Source organism: Colossoma macropomum, unplaced genomic scaffold (assembly GCF_904425465.1).
Source record: "Colossoma macropomum unplaced genomic scaffold, Colossoma_macropomum, whole genome shotgun sequence".
Lineage (NCBI taxonomy): Eukaryota > Metazoa > Chordata > Actinopteri > Characiformes > Serrasalmidae > Colossoma > Colossoma macropomum.
The window spans coordinates 39762507-39777474 of NW_023494790.1; the positions used below are offsets into that span (position 1 = coordinate 39762507).

Genomic DNA, 14968 nt, shown 5'->3' on the forward strand with positions numbered 1-14968 from the left:
TTGTTCATTTAAATTATCAAATTTTTTTATTATTGTTGTCCTCCCCTCTTTTTCACATATTCTTCCTTACAGTATACTCTTCAAAAAGATGGTTCTTAATGGGTTCTTTAGTAAAGAAAATTGTTCTTTATAGAATCAGGAACACTTCAAGAATCCTTTGCATGATTAAAGGGTTCTTTGCATCATGAAAGCGTTCTTCAGATTGATGGACAGATGGACTTTTAGAAAAGGGTTCTATATAGCATGCAAAAGGTTTCTTCTATTGTTACGGTGTCAAGCTTAAAACAATAGAAGAAGCCTTTTGGCTGCTATATAGAACCCTTTTCAAAAAGCTTCTGTATAGAACCGTCTATAGCACATTTATGCACATTTTCCATCAACCCAAGGAATCCTTTCATGATGCACGGAACCAATTAATCATGCAAAGGGTTCTTTAAGTGTTCATGGTTCTATACCAAACCATTTTCTTTACTAAGGAAACCCTGAAGCACCAGCACTTTTAAGAGTGTATATAATGGCATTACTTCAACTTGTCAACCTTTTAACTGCATTTAATATGTGTTTATTTATAAAAATCATAAAAAAGATACATTTGATGTCAAAATCTTCTCAAAACTATCATAAAACAGTGTCTCAGTCATCAGGCAGTGAATTCATAACCATTTCATGTAAGAACTTTCTGTGAGGGAGCTTTTAGAGGTGGACGTCTGGTTCCTATCACCTCCACTGTGAACAATTCTGACTCTGTGAGTTTATCTAGAACAGAGCGTTTCACACCAAACCACTCTGAATGACCACATGATGAGTGTGACATAATCAACCATGTGATCAATCAGAAAGTTTAAAAAATGGGTGGAATTGTAACTTTAACAATGACCTCAGTGACCTCTGCGGAATCTTTAGCCCTCACTTTGTTTCTCAGGTTATTAAATTAGCACTTTTGTGTTAGGTGGAAAAAAAGCTCATAGGAAGCTGACAAATGTCCCCGCAGCCTTTGAGAGAGAGAGAATAAAAGAGTGTACGTTCACTGGTGGGTCATGGTTTGACGCGTGCGGCAAAAATAGCCCCCCTCAGCTTTCAGACCCAGGCGGAGAGTCCACTGTCTTTTTCCAACTGGTCCTGTCAGTCAAGGCTCAAAACAAAATGGCAGTCGGGGGGAGCTGGGCTTTAACACTCGCAGGCAAGTATATAAACTTTTTCTTTTTACTGTTCTGATAAATATCAGTAATAATGCAGAGGTAGAGTCAGTCTGAACATGGAGCTGCTGTGTAACAGAGATGGGCCTTTAGACAGACCACTGAGTGTGTATTATAAATGTAGCTACACTAAGGCTGATATATACACGGATCAGCCATAACATTATGACCACCTCCTTGTTTCTACGCTCATTGTCCATTTTATCAGCTCCACTTACTATATAGGTGCACTTTGTAGTTCTACAGTTACAGACTGTAGTCCATCTGTTTCTCTGATACTTTGTTAGCCCCCTTTTACCCTGTTCTTCAGTGGTCAGGACCCCCATGGACCCTCACAGAGCAGGTACTATTTGGGTGGCGGATCATTCTCAGCACTGCAGTAACACTGACGTGGTGGTGGTGTGTTAATGTGTGTTGCGCTGGTCTGAGTGGATCAGACAGCAGTGCTGCTGGAGTTTTTAAACACTGTGTCCACTCACTGTCCACTCTATTAGACACTCCTACCTTGTCGGTCCACCTTGTAGATGTAAAGTCAGAGACGATAGCTCATCTGCTGCTGCACAGTTTGTGTTGGTCATCCTCTAGTCCTTCATCAGTGGTCACAGGACGCTGCCCACAGGACGCTGTTGGCTAGATATTTTTGGTTGGTGGACTATTCTCAGTCCAGCAGTGACACTGAGGTGTTTAAAAACTCCAGCAGCACTGCTGTGTCTGATCCACCCAGACCAGCGCAACACACACTAACACACCACCACCACGTCAGTGTTACTGCAGTGCTGAGAATGACCCACCACCCAAATAGTACCTGCTCTGTGAGGGTCCATGGGGGTCCTGACCACTGAAGAACAGGGTAAAAGGGGGCTAACAAAGTATGCAGAGAAACAGATGGACTACAGTCTGTAACTGTAGAACTACAAAGTGCACCTATATAGTAAGTGGAGCTGATAAAATGGACAATGAGCGTAGAAACAAGGAGGTGGTCAGAATGTTATGCCTGATTGGTGTATGTCATATTATGTTACTGTTGACTTCAGTATGTCCATGTCAAAAATGAACAGGAGTCGATATCATATATAAAATATCAATAAGACATGAAATGCATCAGTACGTCGGTCTGTTGTGTGATTAGAAAAGAATAATACAGGTAGCCAGTGAAAGAGCTGCTGGCCACCTGTATCGTTCAGGATAGATTTTAAAGTTCTGCTACTAGTTTTTAAGGCTCTAAATGGCCCAACACACACTTACATCACAGAGTGTCTGTCTTTTTATGATCTTAGATCTGCAGATACTAAACTACAAACACCTTCAGTAAAACACAGAAAACAGAGAGACTCTTTCAGTTGTTCTGCTTCTAAACTGTGGAGCTCAGTTCAGCTTTTATTAGACAGTCGAGCTCAGAGCTCACTTTTAATAAACACCTCAGCTCTTTAACTCAGAGCTTCATTAAACTCTACGTCTCATGGTGTTTATCTCTAATTTGATCTGTGTCATTTTCTTATATGATTCTGAATTAATACTTATAATTTCCTGTATTACTGTTAAGCTGTATCACCTGTCTGTTAAACACTTTGAGATGCCACCAGCATGAAAAGTGCTATATAAATGAAAATTATTATTATAATTATTGTTCATGTGATGATCTTCTGAGAACATGTTATTATGTCACTGGATCAGTACTAATAATGACTGTTAAACATACACAAGTCAGTTCATATCCCAAATCTGGACACAGGAGTGCATGAATTGCATGTTCATTTCTACAGGCAGCCTTTTACTGCTGTGTTTAGTGTTTATTTAACAGGCCTGTACGTCTAAAGCAGTGCTGCTCTCTCCACAGTGACTGTGGTCAGCCTGCTGGTGGTCCAGGCAGACATTATAGCGTACGCTCCTGTAGGCCAGCTGTTCGTGCATGAGCTACAGAGAGAAACTTTCCAGAATGAATTTGAGCCTTTCCTCAAAATCTACGGTAAGCTGGACTGGACAAAATATACTATTACACTCACTGGCCACTTTATCAGAAACACCTACCTTGTGCTCCCACTAACTGGCCACTTTATTAGAAACACTCACCTTGTACTTCCACTTACTGGCCACTTTATTAGAAACACCCACCTTGTGCTCCCACTAACTGGCCACTTTATTAGAAACACTCACCTTGTACTTCCACTTACTGGCCACTTTATTAGAAACGCCCACCTTGTGCTCCCACTCACTGGCCACTTTATTAGAAACACCCACCTTGTACTTCCACTTACTGGCCACTTTATTGGAAACACCCACCTTGTGCATGAACTTATGGCCACTTTATTAGAAATGCATCCCTTTTGCATCCACTAACTGGCCACTATATTAGAAACACCCAACCTGTACTTCCACTCACTGGCCACTTGGTGATGATCATCAAGCCGAGAGCAGCTCTGTGGTCAGAAACTGGGCTTAGAGAATGGCTATCACAAACTGCGCATCATCAGATGAGTTACAGTCTCTAACTCTGCACCAGCAAGGTGGAGCTACAATAGAGGGGTTTCCAATAAAGTGGACTGGACGTGTACATTCATTAAAAACCCTTTGTCCTGGACACACAGGGAGGGTATATAATGACCCCATGGTGTTCAAGTGCAACAGGCAGCTGTTCCCAGACCTGCCCCGCTGGCTGCGCTTTACCCAGCGTCACCCGTACGACAACGGCTTCCTGTACGGCACCCCGCTGCAGGAGGACCTGGGCAAGAACATTATAGAGGTACAGCACCTTCATCACATATGACAGGAATGTAGAATATGTAATTAATAATCAACCAAACATCATAAAGATATTCCCATATTTATTTTATAGAACCTTTTAATATGACCGAGTAAAGGACAGTGTCCTTCCTTCATCTCCCTGAGATTCACTCTAATGCTTCTTCCTTTTTCCTATGAGATCTTTGTGACGAATAAGAGAAGTTACGAGACCTTCAAGGAGCGTCTGGTCATAAACGTGGGGCCTGCAGGTACGTGACTGATGATGGACGGAAGTTAGGATGAACGTGTTGTTGGCAATTGCAAATGATTAATTGCAGTGGAGCTTCTTTGTAAATCCAGTGTGAAACTCCTTGTTCTGGTTTAACTCCATTCTTAAAGGGGAATTCCAGCCTAAAATTAGAATTGAATATATTCCCCATGTTATGCAGTATTCCTCAGCGCAGCATTGTGTCTCTCAGCCTCATCAGTTTGGCCACTTAGTATTGTTTGTCTGTGATTTTTTTGTTTAATAATGTTCTCTCACTACTTTTTCCTGCACTACACATGTGCAGATGCATCATACGACCACTGGGAATCTCTGTGGTGTCAACTAGCCAAGCCACTGAGCTATAGGCCCATATGGAAAAAAATATGGACGGGTATTTTTATATATTTGATCAGACACAGCAGTGCTGCTGGAGTTTTTAAACACCTCAGTGTCACTGCTGGACTGAGAATAGTCCACCAACCAAAAATATCCAGCCAACAGTGTCCTGTGGGCAGCGTCCTGTGACCACTGATGAAGGACTAGAGGATGACCAACACAAACTGTGCAGCAGCAGATGAGCTATCGTCTCTGACTTTACATCTACAAGGTGGACCGGCAAGGTAGGAGTGTCTAATAGAGTGGACAGTAAGTGGACACAGTGTTTAAAAACTCCAGCAGCACTGCTGTGTCTGATCCACTCAGACCAGCGCAGCACACACTAACACACCACCACCACGTCAGTGTTACTGCAGTGCTGAGCATGATCCACCACCCAAATAGTACCTGCTCTGTGAGGGTCCATGGGGGTCCTGACCACTGAAGAACAGGGTAAAAGGGGGATAACAAAGTATCAGAGAAACAGATGGACTACAGTCTGTAACTGTAGAACTACAAAGTGCACCTATGTAGTAAGTGGAGCTGATAAAATGGACAATGAGCGTAGAAACAAGGAGGTGGTCAGAATGTTATACCTGATCGGTGCACATTCCAAACACTAAAATATGTTTCAGAATATTTTGCCATATTAACCAAATATATTTTAAAATGTATGGGGAAATATTACACATAGACAAATATAAATGTATGTAAATGTGTTTATTAAATCCATTTGAAAATGTGTGAAAGTATCCAGAATCCTTTCTGATGCTCTTCACTGTCTGAAATGAATTTGTGTTCCAGTATCTTCATTTTAAATCTGATCTAATGATCCTTTAAAAGGACAGAAGCGAGTGTTGTGGGTATTGATACTCTGTGAAAATGCAGTTATGATCTGATATCTTGTTTATGTGAAATACATTGTGTGTGAGAGTCTGACTGCAGACGTACATGGTTAATGTAAAGTACAGTGCAGATCACAGTCAGTACGTTTAGGTACATCTGGAACCTTCATTACACAACTCAACACTGATAATAACACAAACTGATCAATGCACTGTTTAGCATTTCGCTGCTGTCAGATCAAAACCTTGAATCTCCATTTGTGTCGTTTTTTTGTTTTTGACATTATTTGAAAAAAACCTACTGTTCTTTACATTGTGTGCAAATCTGAAAAGAAATGGACTAAAAAACCGGCCCAAAATTACTTTTCCATTGACTTACATTAAAAGTGAAGTAAGTTTTTCCCTTCTCCTGTAAAGTTACCATTTTGGAGATACGAGGTTTTGGTCCGACAGCAATGACATACATTTTTTGCCCATTTTCATACATTGCAAAAATATATTTGATAAACATGTTTAGAAAATACACTTAAAATGCACTTTAAAATACATCTAACAAATGCATTTTCAATAATAAATACAAGCAACACTGCTAGAAAAAGCAGCAAAACCAGCATACATTGTTTTTTGGATGCTGATATGCTGGTCAACCAGCAATGCCCTGATAGGTGACCAGCTAAACAGTGCTGTATTTTATAGCAGGGCAAAGTAGATTTTCAAACACAGTCATTGAAAATCATAGTGAAGCTTTGAAATCAATAAAGTTAATAATCGAAAATCAGTGAACAAAACTAAAATCATTTCTCTTCTTCCAGTCAAACTGATGCCCTACCAGGCCGAGTTCTTCATTGAGCTGAGGGAGATCGAGAAGGTGCTGCCCTCTGAAGTTCAGAATCAGATAAAGCAGGACATTCAGCTGATGTGGGGCACTGAAAGGCTGGACTACGTCAACATCACCTCCGCCCTGGACCGGGGTGGCCGTGTCCCCCTGCCTCTGGCTGGGCACTACGAGGGGTCAGTCTAATCAGTTTTTTTTTTTTGCTTAAAACTTTGATGATCATGAGGAAAACGTCATCAAACAGTACAGTACATAAACACAAACATAAACACAAACACAAACATACAACCCAAACTCTTATATAAAAGACATTCATTAAAATGTCATTTATTTGGATTATATTGACAACATAATGGGATATTCTGTTTTCATATGGGGGAATAAGATTAGGAAACACCATAAAACCCTGCTTGAGATAAGGAGTATTCACTCCTTAAATATTTGCAAGGGTGACGTTATGATCTATTTAAACCCAAAACATTAACAGAGATAGTAATAAACAAAATATATTTACTTAATATGTTTATCTAATATATTAATATATTTATCAAACATTTTTGTATTTATTTTTATTTATTTAATGTCTTTTGAATTCCTTTAAAGTTCAATTAAAAGATTCAGATTTATCATAAGTTTATTAAAACTATTTTTTAAACTTCTGAAAATGCTGTTCCACATTTTCATGTCACTACCGAAACACAGAGTTTTAGTATGTGGGCGGGGCCTTATTTTAGCCACAACCCTGCATTTCAGAGCAGGAAGTGAGGCTGCATCCCTGTCCCTCATGGCCACATGGTGAGCAGTTAGATCGCATTGTTTTGAAGTAAATGAGTCCCAAAGTCTGTAAATCAGTGTGGAACATTAAGAATCGTCATATTTTCTGCAGTTCAGCACTTTTTAGTGTTTTAATGTACAATATGATGATTTTCTGTGTGAACAGCTGTTCAGAGCTGTGTTTGTGGTCATGTACTGGCTGAGTTTGTGCTCAAAATGTGCTAAAATTGTCACTACCGGAACATTTAAGCCTATATGCTGGCGTTGTGTCTGTGTGTTTATCAGTGTGTATGTGAAGCTGGGCTCAGATCAGCCCTACTCTAAATGTCTGCGGAGGCTGCAGACAGCAGCGCACCAGAGAGAGTGTGAAGCCGGTGGTAAAATCAGCGGAGACTGCAGCGTCTGCACCATCCCTGCCGACTGCATAACCTGGTGCAAATCAACGCTGGTAAGTGTATTACATTTACAGTTTTAATCATGTTATAGTGGTAGGCGGATGGAGCGTTAGGAGTCTTGCCCAAGGACTTTTATTGTTGTAGCATGATGTGCTTCCCTAGACAGGGAACTGAACCCCAGCCTGCCCTGTGAAAGGCAGTGGTGTTATTTATAAGTGACACAAAATTACACCTGTAAAGCAACAACTTTTGGTAAATTAGAGTTATCGCCGGATCAGGGAGTGTGTTTCCAATAAAGTGGCCAGTGAGTGCATGTACACAGTAGGTGTTTCCAATAAAGTGGCCAGTGAGTGCATGCACAAGGTAGGTGTTTCCAATAAAGTGGCCAGTGAGTGCATGTTCAAAGTAGGTGTTTCCAATAAAGTGGCCAGTGAGTGGATGCACAAAGTAGGTGTTTCCAATAAAGTGGCCAGTGAGTGGATGCGCAAGGCAGGTGTTTCCAATAAAGTGGCCAGTGAGTGGATGTGCAAGGCAGGTGTTTCCAATAAAGTGGCCACTGAGTGGAAGCACAAGGTGAGTGTTTCCAATAAAGTGGCCAGTGAGAGGAAGCACAGGGTGGGTGTTTCTAATAAAGTGGCCAGTGAGTGGAAGCACTAGGTGAGTGTTTCCAATATAGTGGCCAGTGAGTGGAAGCACAGGGTGGGTGTTTCCGATAAACTGGCCAGTTAGCAGAAGCACAATGTGGGTGTTTCCAATAAAGTGGCCAGTTAGTGGGAGCACAGGGTGGGTATTTCCAAAAAAGTGGCCAGTTAGTAGAAGCACAGTACATGTCTCTAGTACACTGAATGAATGTACACTGAACGTAAAGCATTTACCTTTGAATAACCAAGTGCCTTCGTTAGGCTTGGTCCAGAATATTTCACACAAAAATGTCACTAGTAATGATGAAATAGGGGCCACTCAGCATCATACAAGCCAATTACACTCGATGGTTTTCACTTATGGCTAGCCTTACTAGTGTTTTTGTGTAATCAAATGATATTCAACAATTTTTTTTCCTCTTTTCATTTGCCAGATTGATTTGTCCAGGCCTGTGCCTCCTCCTGTAGCCCCGACTATTGGTTCAGGAATCCTGGCCTGGGGTGGAGAGTTTAACCCCCCTGACTCTCCGCCTGAGAGAGACTTCATCCCCGACTACATCATCACCGTAATCATTCCCTTCGCTCTTGCTCTCATCCTCTGCCTCATTCTAGCGTACGTGATGTGCTGCAGGAGGGAAGGAGTGTAAGTGCATTCTGGTCAAACATGTCCCCCCATTTCAGTGCTGTTTTTGACATGCCCTTGTTGACTTAGTCCTGCCATCTACCCTCAGGGGAAGACCTGAGACCACTTTAAGGGCTGTGCAGTTACAGCATCAGCTCAAATAAGGTTTGGAAGATGACCTCTTGTAGTGGTGAGGGCCTGAATCTACATAGAGTTTGGCATTAGAATGAACACAAAAAGGCCTGACACAGTTCATTTTTCAAGCCTTAAAAATAGTCTGACAAAACTGCTTAGAAGGTAGAGTAATAAAATACTTTAATCCTTTTCATAGCGGCCATAAAATACAATTTACACTTGTTTTGGAGGTTAAAATTCACATTTTGTCCTTCGGTAATGTTGATGGAATATATTTCTGTGGAAACGTAAAAAACCAGAAACTTAATTTTCACCTTCATAAGTGAGCAAACACATCAATATTCATAAAATTGTCTTTATTGTGTTCAAATTCTACTTTCTATTCAGCAGGAGGGTCTCAGCCCTCCACTTTCACCCCTCATTGCTCACTAGCAGCTCAACAGCATTCACACACGGAGAGGCAACAGAGTCCCAGTCCATCTGATAACAGAGTTACAAGGACAAATATTTTATTTAATTATATTCATTACAAATATCCAAGTCGATTTCCATTCTGCCAGCGGATTGGCCACTAGGTGGCCTTCAGAAAGACGATGCAGTGCTTACTATTTTGATTTGCTACCTTCAAACTGGGCTTTACACAGTAAACACTGCTAGCTAGGGCAGTGCATCACGATTCTTATTCTAAAACTGAACACTAGGCCAGGCGAAGCAATTACAGGCAAAGTTAATGCTAATTATGCTCTAAGTCCTCAAAAAACAGACTTTATATAAAGCTTGTTTAGCCCTTTAATCTAGGCTAATTAGTTATATCTGAGGCAATGTTAAAACTGTATTGAATGGGGGGGTGTATGTTTTTTTAATGAGTATTTTTGGAGTTTGGTTTAGAGTTTAACTATCATCAGAGTAAAAAAGTTGTGAGGAGGCTCTGTGACTGTGAATGTACACTTACTTTCTCTGTTTCTTTGCTTTTGCAGTCAGAAACGAGATGCCATGACTTCAGAGTACGTAACACAACACAACTACACCCATTCCTTCTTCTAGCATTGTTTCTGGAAGGGTGTTTCTGATAAAGTGGACAGGCAATGTATCTGAGTGCATAATCAGTGTATAATAAATACATGCAGTACATAATCAACAGTAATAGTAAATGAACAGTATGCTTCTTATCTTCTCTACTCTGTTTATCTGTCAGTATCTTGCACCAATACGTCCTCTTTCACACTTTATCCCCATCTTTCACTCTCAGAATCCAGCTGTACCATCATCACACCATCCACGGAAACACCAGTGAGCTGAGGACGATGGCGGACGGTCGGTCCGGCGTACCACAGCCCCTCTCCACGCTGCCCATGTTTAACGCCCGCACCGGCGAGACGGCGCCCCCTCAGTATCCCTCTGACAGCGTCCACATCCCTCTTATCATGGCCCAACAGTGAGTCCGCAGCTTCTGTCACAGTAGCTCAGGTGCCGTGATAACGAGAGCTTGCAGTTCGTGATTCAGGATTCTGTCGACTGTAAATCTGTGGAACAGTGGAGGATGTCATCTGAATTCACAAATCAGGATTAGCATTGAAATGTAGAGAGAAGAAGTCATTTCCAGCCATATTGTTCAACCCTATTTCCAAAAACGCTGACACTGTGCAAAATGTAAATAAAAACAAAAAGCAATGATGTGCAAATAATTTAAATGCTATTTTACTGAAAATAGTACAAAGACAATACATCAAATGTTGAAACTGAAAAGTTTTATTGTTTTTGAAAAATATTTTGAATTTGATCCCAACAATACATTTCAAAAAAGTTGGGACAGGGCAACAGAAGAAGGTAAAGTTGTGTAATGCTAAAAAAAAAGATCTGGTGGTTAATTGGCAACAGCTCAGTAACATGACCTGGTACAAAAATAGCATCACAGAGAGGCTGAATCTTTCAGAAGAATAGATGAGGAGGGGTTCACCACTCTGTGAAAGACTGTGTGTGCAACAATTCAAGAATAACGTTTCTCAACGTAAAATAGCAAAGAACTTGTGGATTTCATCATTTACAGTACGCAATATCATTAAAAGATTCAGAGAATCTGGAGAAATCTCTGTATGCAAGGGACAAGGCCGAAAAACAATATTGGCTGACCGTCATTTCGGACCCTCACCTTCTGTTCGTCACTGTATCCACAAATTCAAGTTAAAACTCTACCATGCAAAGAAGAAACCGTATGTAAACAGGATCCAGAAACGCTGCTGCCTTCTTTGGGCTCAGGCCTGTGTAAGATAGGCTGAGGCTAAGTGGAAAAGTGTCCTGTCGTCCAAAAAATCAGAATTTGAAATTCCTTTTGGAGATCGTGGATGCTGCATCCTCATATATTCAGGTTTTGGAGCAAAATAGGCTTCCATCTAGATGATGTCTTTTTCAGGGAAGGCCTTGCTTATTTCAGCAAGACAATGTAAAACCACATTCTGCACGTATTACAACAGCATTGCTCCATATAAAAAGAGTCTAAAGGCTAAAAAAGGCTAAACTGACCTGCCTGCAGTCCAGATCTGTCACCACTGATAACACTTGGCAAATCATGAAACGAAAAATACGACAAAGGAGCCCCTGAACTGTTGAGCAGCTGAAATCCTGTTTCAAACAAGAACAGGAAAACATTTCACTTTCTAAACTACAGCAGTGTCTCCTCAGTTCCCAAACGCTTACAGAGTGTTGTTAAAGAAGAGGTGATGAAGCACAGTGGTAAACAGGCCCCCGTCCCAACTTTTTTGGAACGTGTTGCTGGCATCAAATTTAAAATGGGCACATATTTTTCAAAGAACAATAAAATTAACATTTCACATGTTGTCTTTGTACTATTTTTAATTAAAAATAGGGCATAAATTATTTGCATATCATTACACTCTATTTGTATTTACACTTTGCACAGCGTCCTGACTTTTTTAGAAACAGGGTTGTATCTTAAAACCCCAGGCAACCTTAAACTGTGCTTTAAGTTAGCTTAATCCTGCTTTCGTAGGCACACAGTATACATTTACAAAATATACATAATGTGAAACAGTGCAGTGTCCAATTATAATCGTAATGGTGACTTCACCAAAATTCTCTATAACTTTTGTCAGGTTAAAGTGCTTTAATTTACTGAAGGATCGTGAGTGACGGTCATCAGTGAATAAAAATCAGTGTGTGTGGTACAGAATTAAATGTTGGGTAATGTTTGTTGCTCTGCTTATGTAAAATTGTATTTGATAATTGTAAAAAAGTTGTCGGTAGTCATCACAGTTAGTAACAGTCTTCAAAAGCAACATGAATAAAGGTGCACACTGATTAGGCTGAGACCCCCAAATGACCTTTTAGAGAACTTTAACTTTTGTTAGTTTGATGTTCATTTACACTTTAGATTTTTTGCTCAATGCAAAATTCTGTATGTTATTTCATAGGTTTGATGCCTTCACTGTTGCTCTAAAATGTGAAAAAATAATAACAAATAAGGAAAACCCTTCTATGAGTTGCTGTACCGAAACGTTGATACTTACTGTTACTACTGTAGCTGGTAACAGTATTTTGAGTAGCTATACTAAGTAGTTAGTGTAATTCATTGCTTTTTTGTGTTCACAGGGAGCCCAATGTTGACACACTGCCCAGGTAAGCACTGTAAACAGATTAATTTAGAATTTAATTAATTTACAATTTAATTAGATTGTGATATTTGAGCTTTGAGTCAAAATAAGTTAACACATCCTATTCAGGGAACAACATATGTACAACCCATTTGTCGAAAGTTTTTAAAATATTTCTATATATGTTTGACATTTATCTAAAAAATATGACACTATTACATATATATTTCATCTACATATGCACATTTCAATAGAGTGACATGTATGTGAATAAATAGGCATATATGTTAATATTTTAACATGACAAAATATTTAGCAAATATACTCTAAAAATATTTAGCAAATATACTTTAAAACATCAGACACATGTCACATATAGTCCACATAAAATTTTGAATATGAGCAAATATGTGTACATATATTTTTTGCCATATGAGAAACTTAAATACAGCATTTTCTGCTAATTTTAGAGCACAATTTCTTTTTATTTACTTTTATTTAGTTAGTTTAACATATTGGAAAATAAAGCATAAAACATATAAAGTGCCATAACTTTTGTACAGGCCAGATTTTATGGTTTATTTTTCCCCCTCAGTAAAAAACAGTAATTGTGTGTTAAAATGTGCAGAAGTGTGTCTCTGTAGAGGATGTGTAACTTATTTACACTTAGAAAATCAACACGTGTGATTTTGACCTAATACAACTGAATTAATCCAAAACAAAAATAAATATGCATCGTACGTCCATTGCTATTTTCTTCAGTTTGTTTCATGTAAATATTCAGTGTAGAATTGGTGCTTGTATAAATATTAAATATTTCTCTCTCTTCTGCTTCATAGGAAATAAAAGCACAAATCTCAGGAACATATTTGCTGTGGAGTTTCTTTTCTCTGTGTTAACTGCAGATGATGAACAATGAAGAAATATTTGTTTCCTTTATTTCTGATCTTTTACTTTAGTGCATTTATTAAATAACCCTGATGTTATGGACAAACTGACTGTACTGTATGTGTCATACTGTGTGGCTTGTAGTGCACAGATGATCTGTTTTCGATGTGTATCGCTGCATGTTGTTTAAAAGTGGAAATATATTGTGTTTCTATCTTCATATTGAAAAAAATACAATAAAACCTTTTGAAAAAAAGGAAAAAAGTATACTAAAAGGAAAAAGTATTTGAATAATTTCCCCAAATTCCAACAGATTTCTCCAGTGCCTCTGTACAGGTGTTTCTATAAATGTATTGGTCAGAAGCTGACTGTTCCTCCTTTCCTCTGTCTCCCAAAACCACATGCAAATATTATCTATCATAGTGACACAGATATTAATGGGCCTCAAGCAAAACAAATCCAGCTCCAAAAATTTTAAAGCACAAAACTCCTTCCCTCCTAAAGGCTAATAACACATTGAGTGCATTTACATGCACTTAAGAATCCAATAACTGCAGAAAATCAGATTTTGCCAGTAACCTGATCAATGTGTTTACATGGACTTATCGTAATCAGATAATGGGGAAACTCCAGGATCTCCATGAGTCACACAGTAATCAGATTTCTGCTTTACAACCAGCCAATAAACTCACAGAAGATGACATGATGTAATCTTAATATAAAACTCAAAACTTCATGATGTGGCTTTTTTTAAAACATCAAGTCACTTTACTCGAAAATGTGAACATACATCATATAGAATATTTAAGTCCTTCATTTTGTAAAGCATGTATTTGGTTTCAGTGTCATGCCAAAAGTGTTTTGCTGCAACGCTGCTCGCTTATTTCTGGTGCTGCCGTCTGTTTTCGCACATGCGCAGACTATGAAATATGAAGGAAATCAGAGTACTAGTTTACATGCACTGAGTAATCTGATTACTGAGCTAAATTCCAGCTCTCTTCATCTGATTTCTTGATCAGATTTCTAGAACTTACTCTGTTCCAAGAAATCTGAGTGTGCTGTTTATATGACCCTTTGAAAAATCAGATAACTGCAGAAATCAGATTATTAAGTGCATGTAAACGCACTCGATGAGGAGTGGCCGAGTCCAAGTTAAACCTGCGATATATTCTATTTACATGGTGGCTTCACCACTTCACTGAACTCAAGCAATACATCCCAGTTAGCAAAATTCTTCTGGCCCAATTGAGGGCCACATCCTTGAGTTTGTTTTGGCCCGATATACAACTGGGTCCTCTTCCTAGATCTGGCCCACACGCCGCTAATGAGTAGAACTAACGAATGTGGCCCGAATCTGGCCCAACTACAGTTCACGCCAGAATTGGTCTACAAATATAGACACGAGGCAAAACCATACGCAGCTGTACATCATCTAACCCTATTCTGGCTCGCATGCCTAACATCTGTCCTGTAGTCAACCAGCACTCACGCAGGAAAGCCAGAATCGGCCCAAACCTGTCTACCATCTGCGACTGGTCTCCCAAATGGGCCCTTCACTAGAACTCGCTCCTAAATATCAATTGGTCAATTGTAGCTTAGCAACATTGACCAAGGGAAGGGGGTCTAGCAAAGGACCAATTGACTGCTAGACCTCTCAACCAATCA

General features: G+C 39.5%; 1 protein-coding gene across 1 annotated transcript; it reads left to right on the forward strand.

Annotated features, from left to right (window-relative positions):
- Positions 1-1103: 1103 nt before the first annotated feature.
- Positions 1104-13365, forward strand: sgca (sarcoglycan, alpha). Its single transcript, XM_036573372.1, has 11 exons — positions 1104-1180; positions 3034-3162; positions 3782-3936; positions 4117-4186; positions 6218-6416; positions 7300-7462; positions 8485-8693; positions 9785-9811; positions 10057-10242; positions 12414-12440; positions 13255-13365. Exons 1-11 carry the CDS (start codon positions 1144-1146, stop codon positions 13259-13261), a joined length of 1209 nt encoding a protein of 402 aa, XP_036429265.1. The 5' UTR covers positions 1104-1143; the 3' UTR covers positions 13262-13365.
- Positions 13366-14968: the final 1603 nt, after the last annotated feature.

Bases quoted from the DNA above. Each gene is read 5' to 3' on its own strand.
- sgca (XM_036573372.1), top strand. From the start codon at position 1,144: ATGGCAGTCGGGGGGAGCTGGGCTTTAACACTCGCAG. The intron at 1,181-3,033 runs GCAAGTATATAA...CTCTCTCCACAG, and splicing joins CTGGGCTTTAACACTCGCAG to TGACTGTGGTCAGCCTGCTG. The intron at 3,937-4,116 runs GTACAGCACCTT...TTTTCCTATGAG, and splicing joins TGGGCAAGAACATTATAGAG to ATCTTTGTGACGAATAAGAG.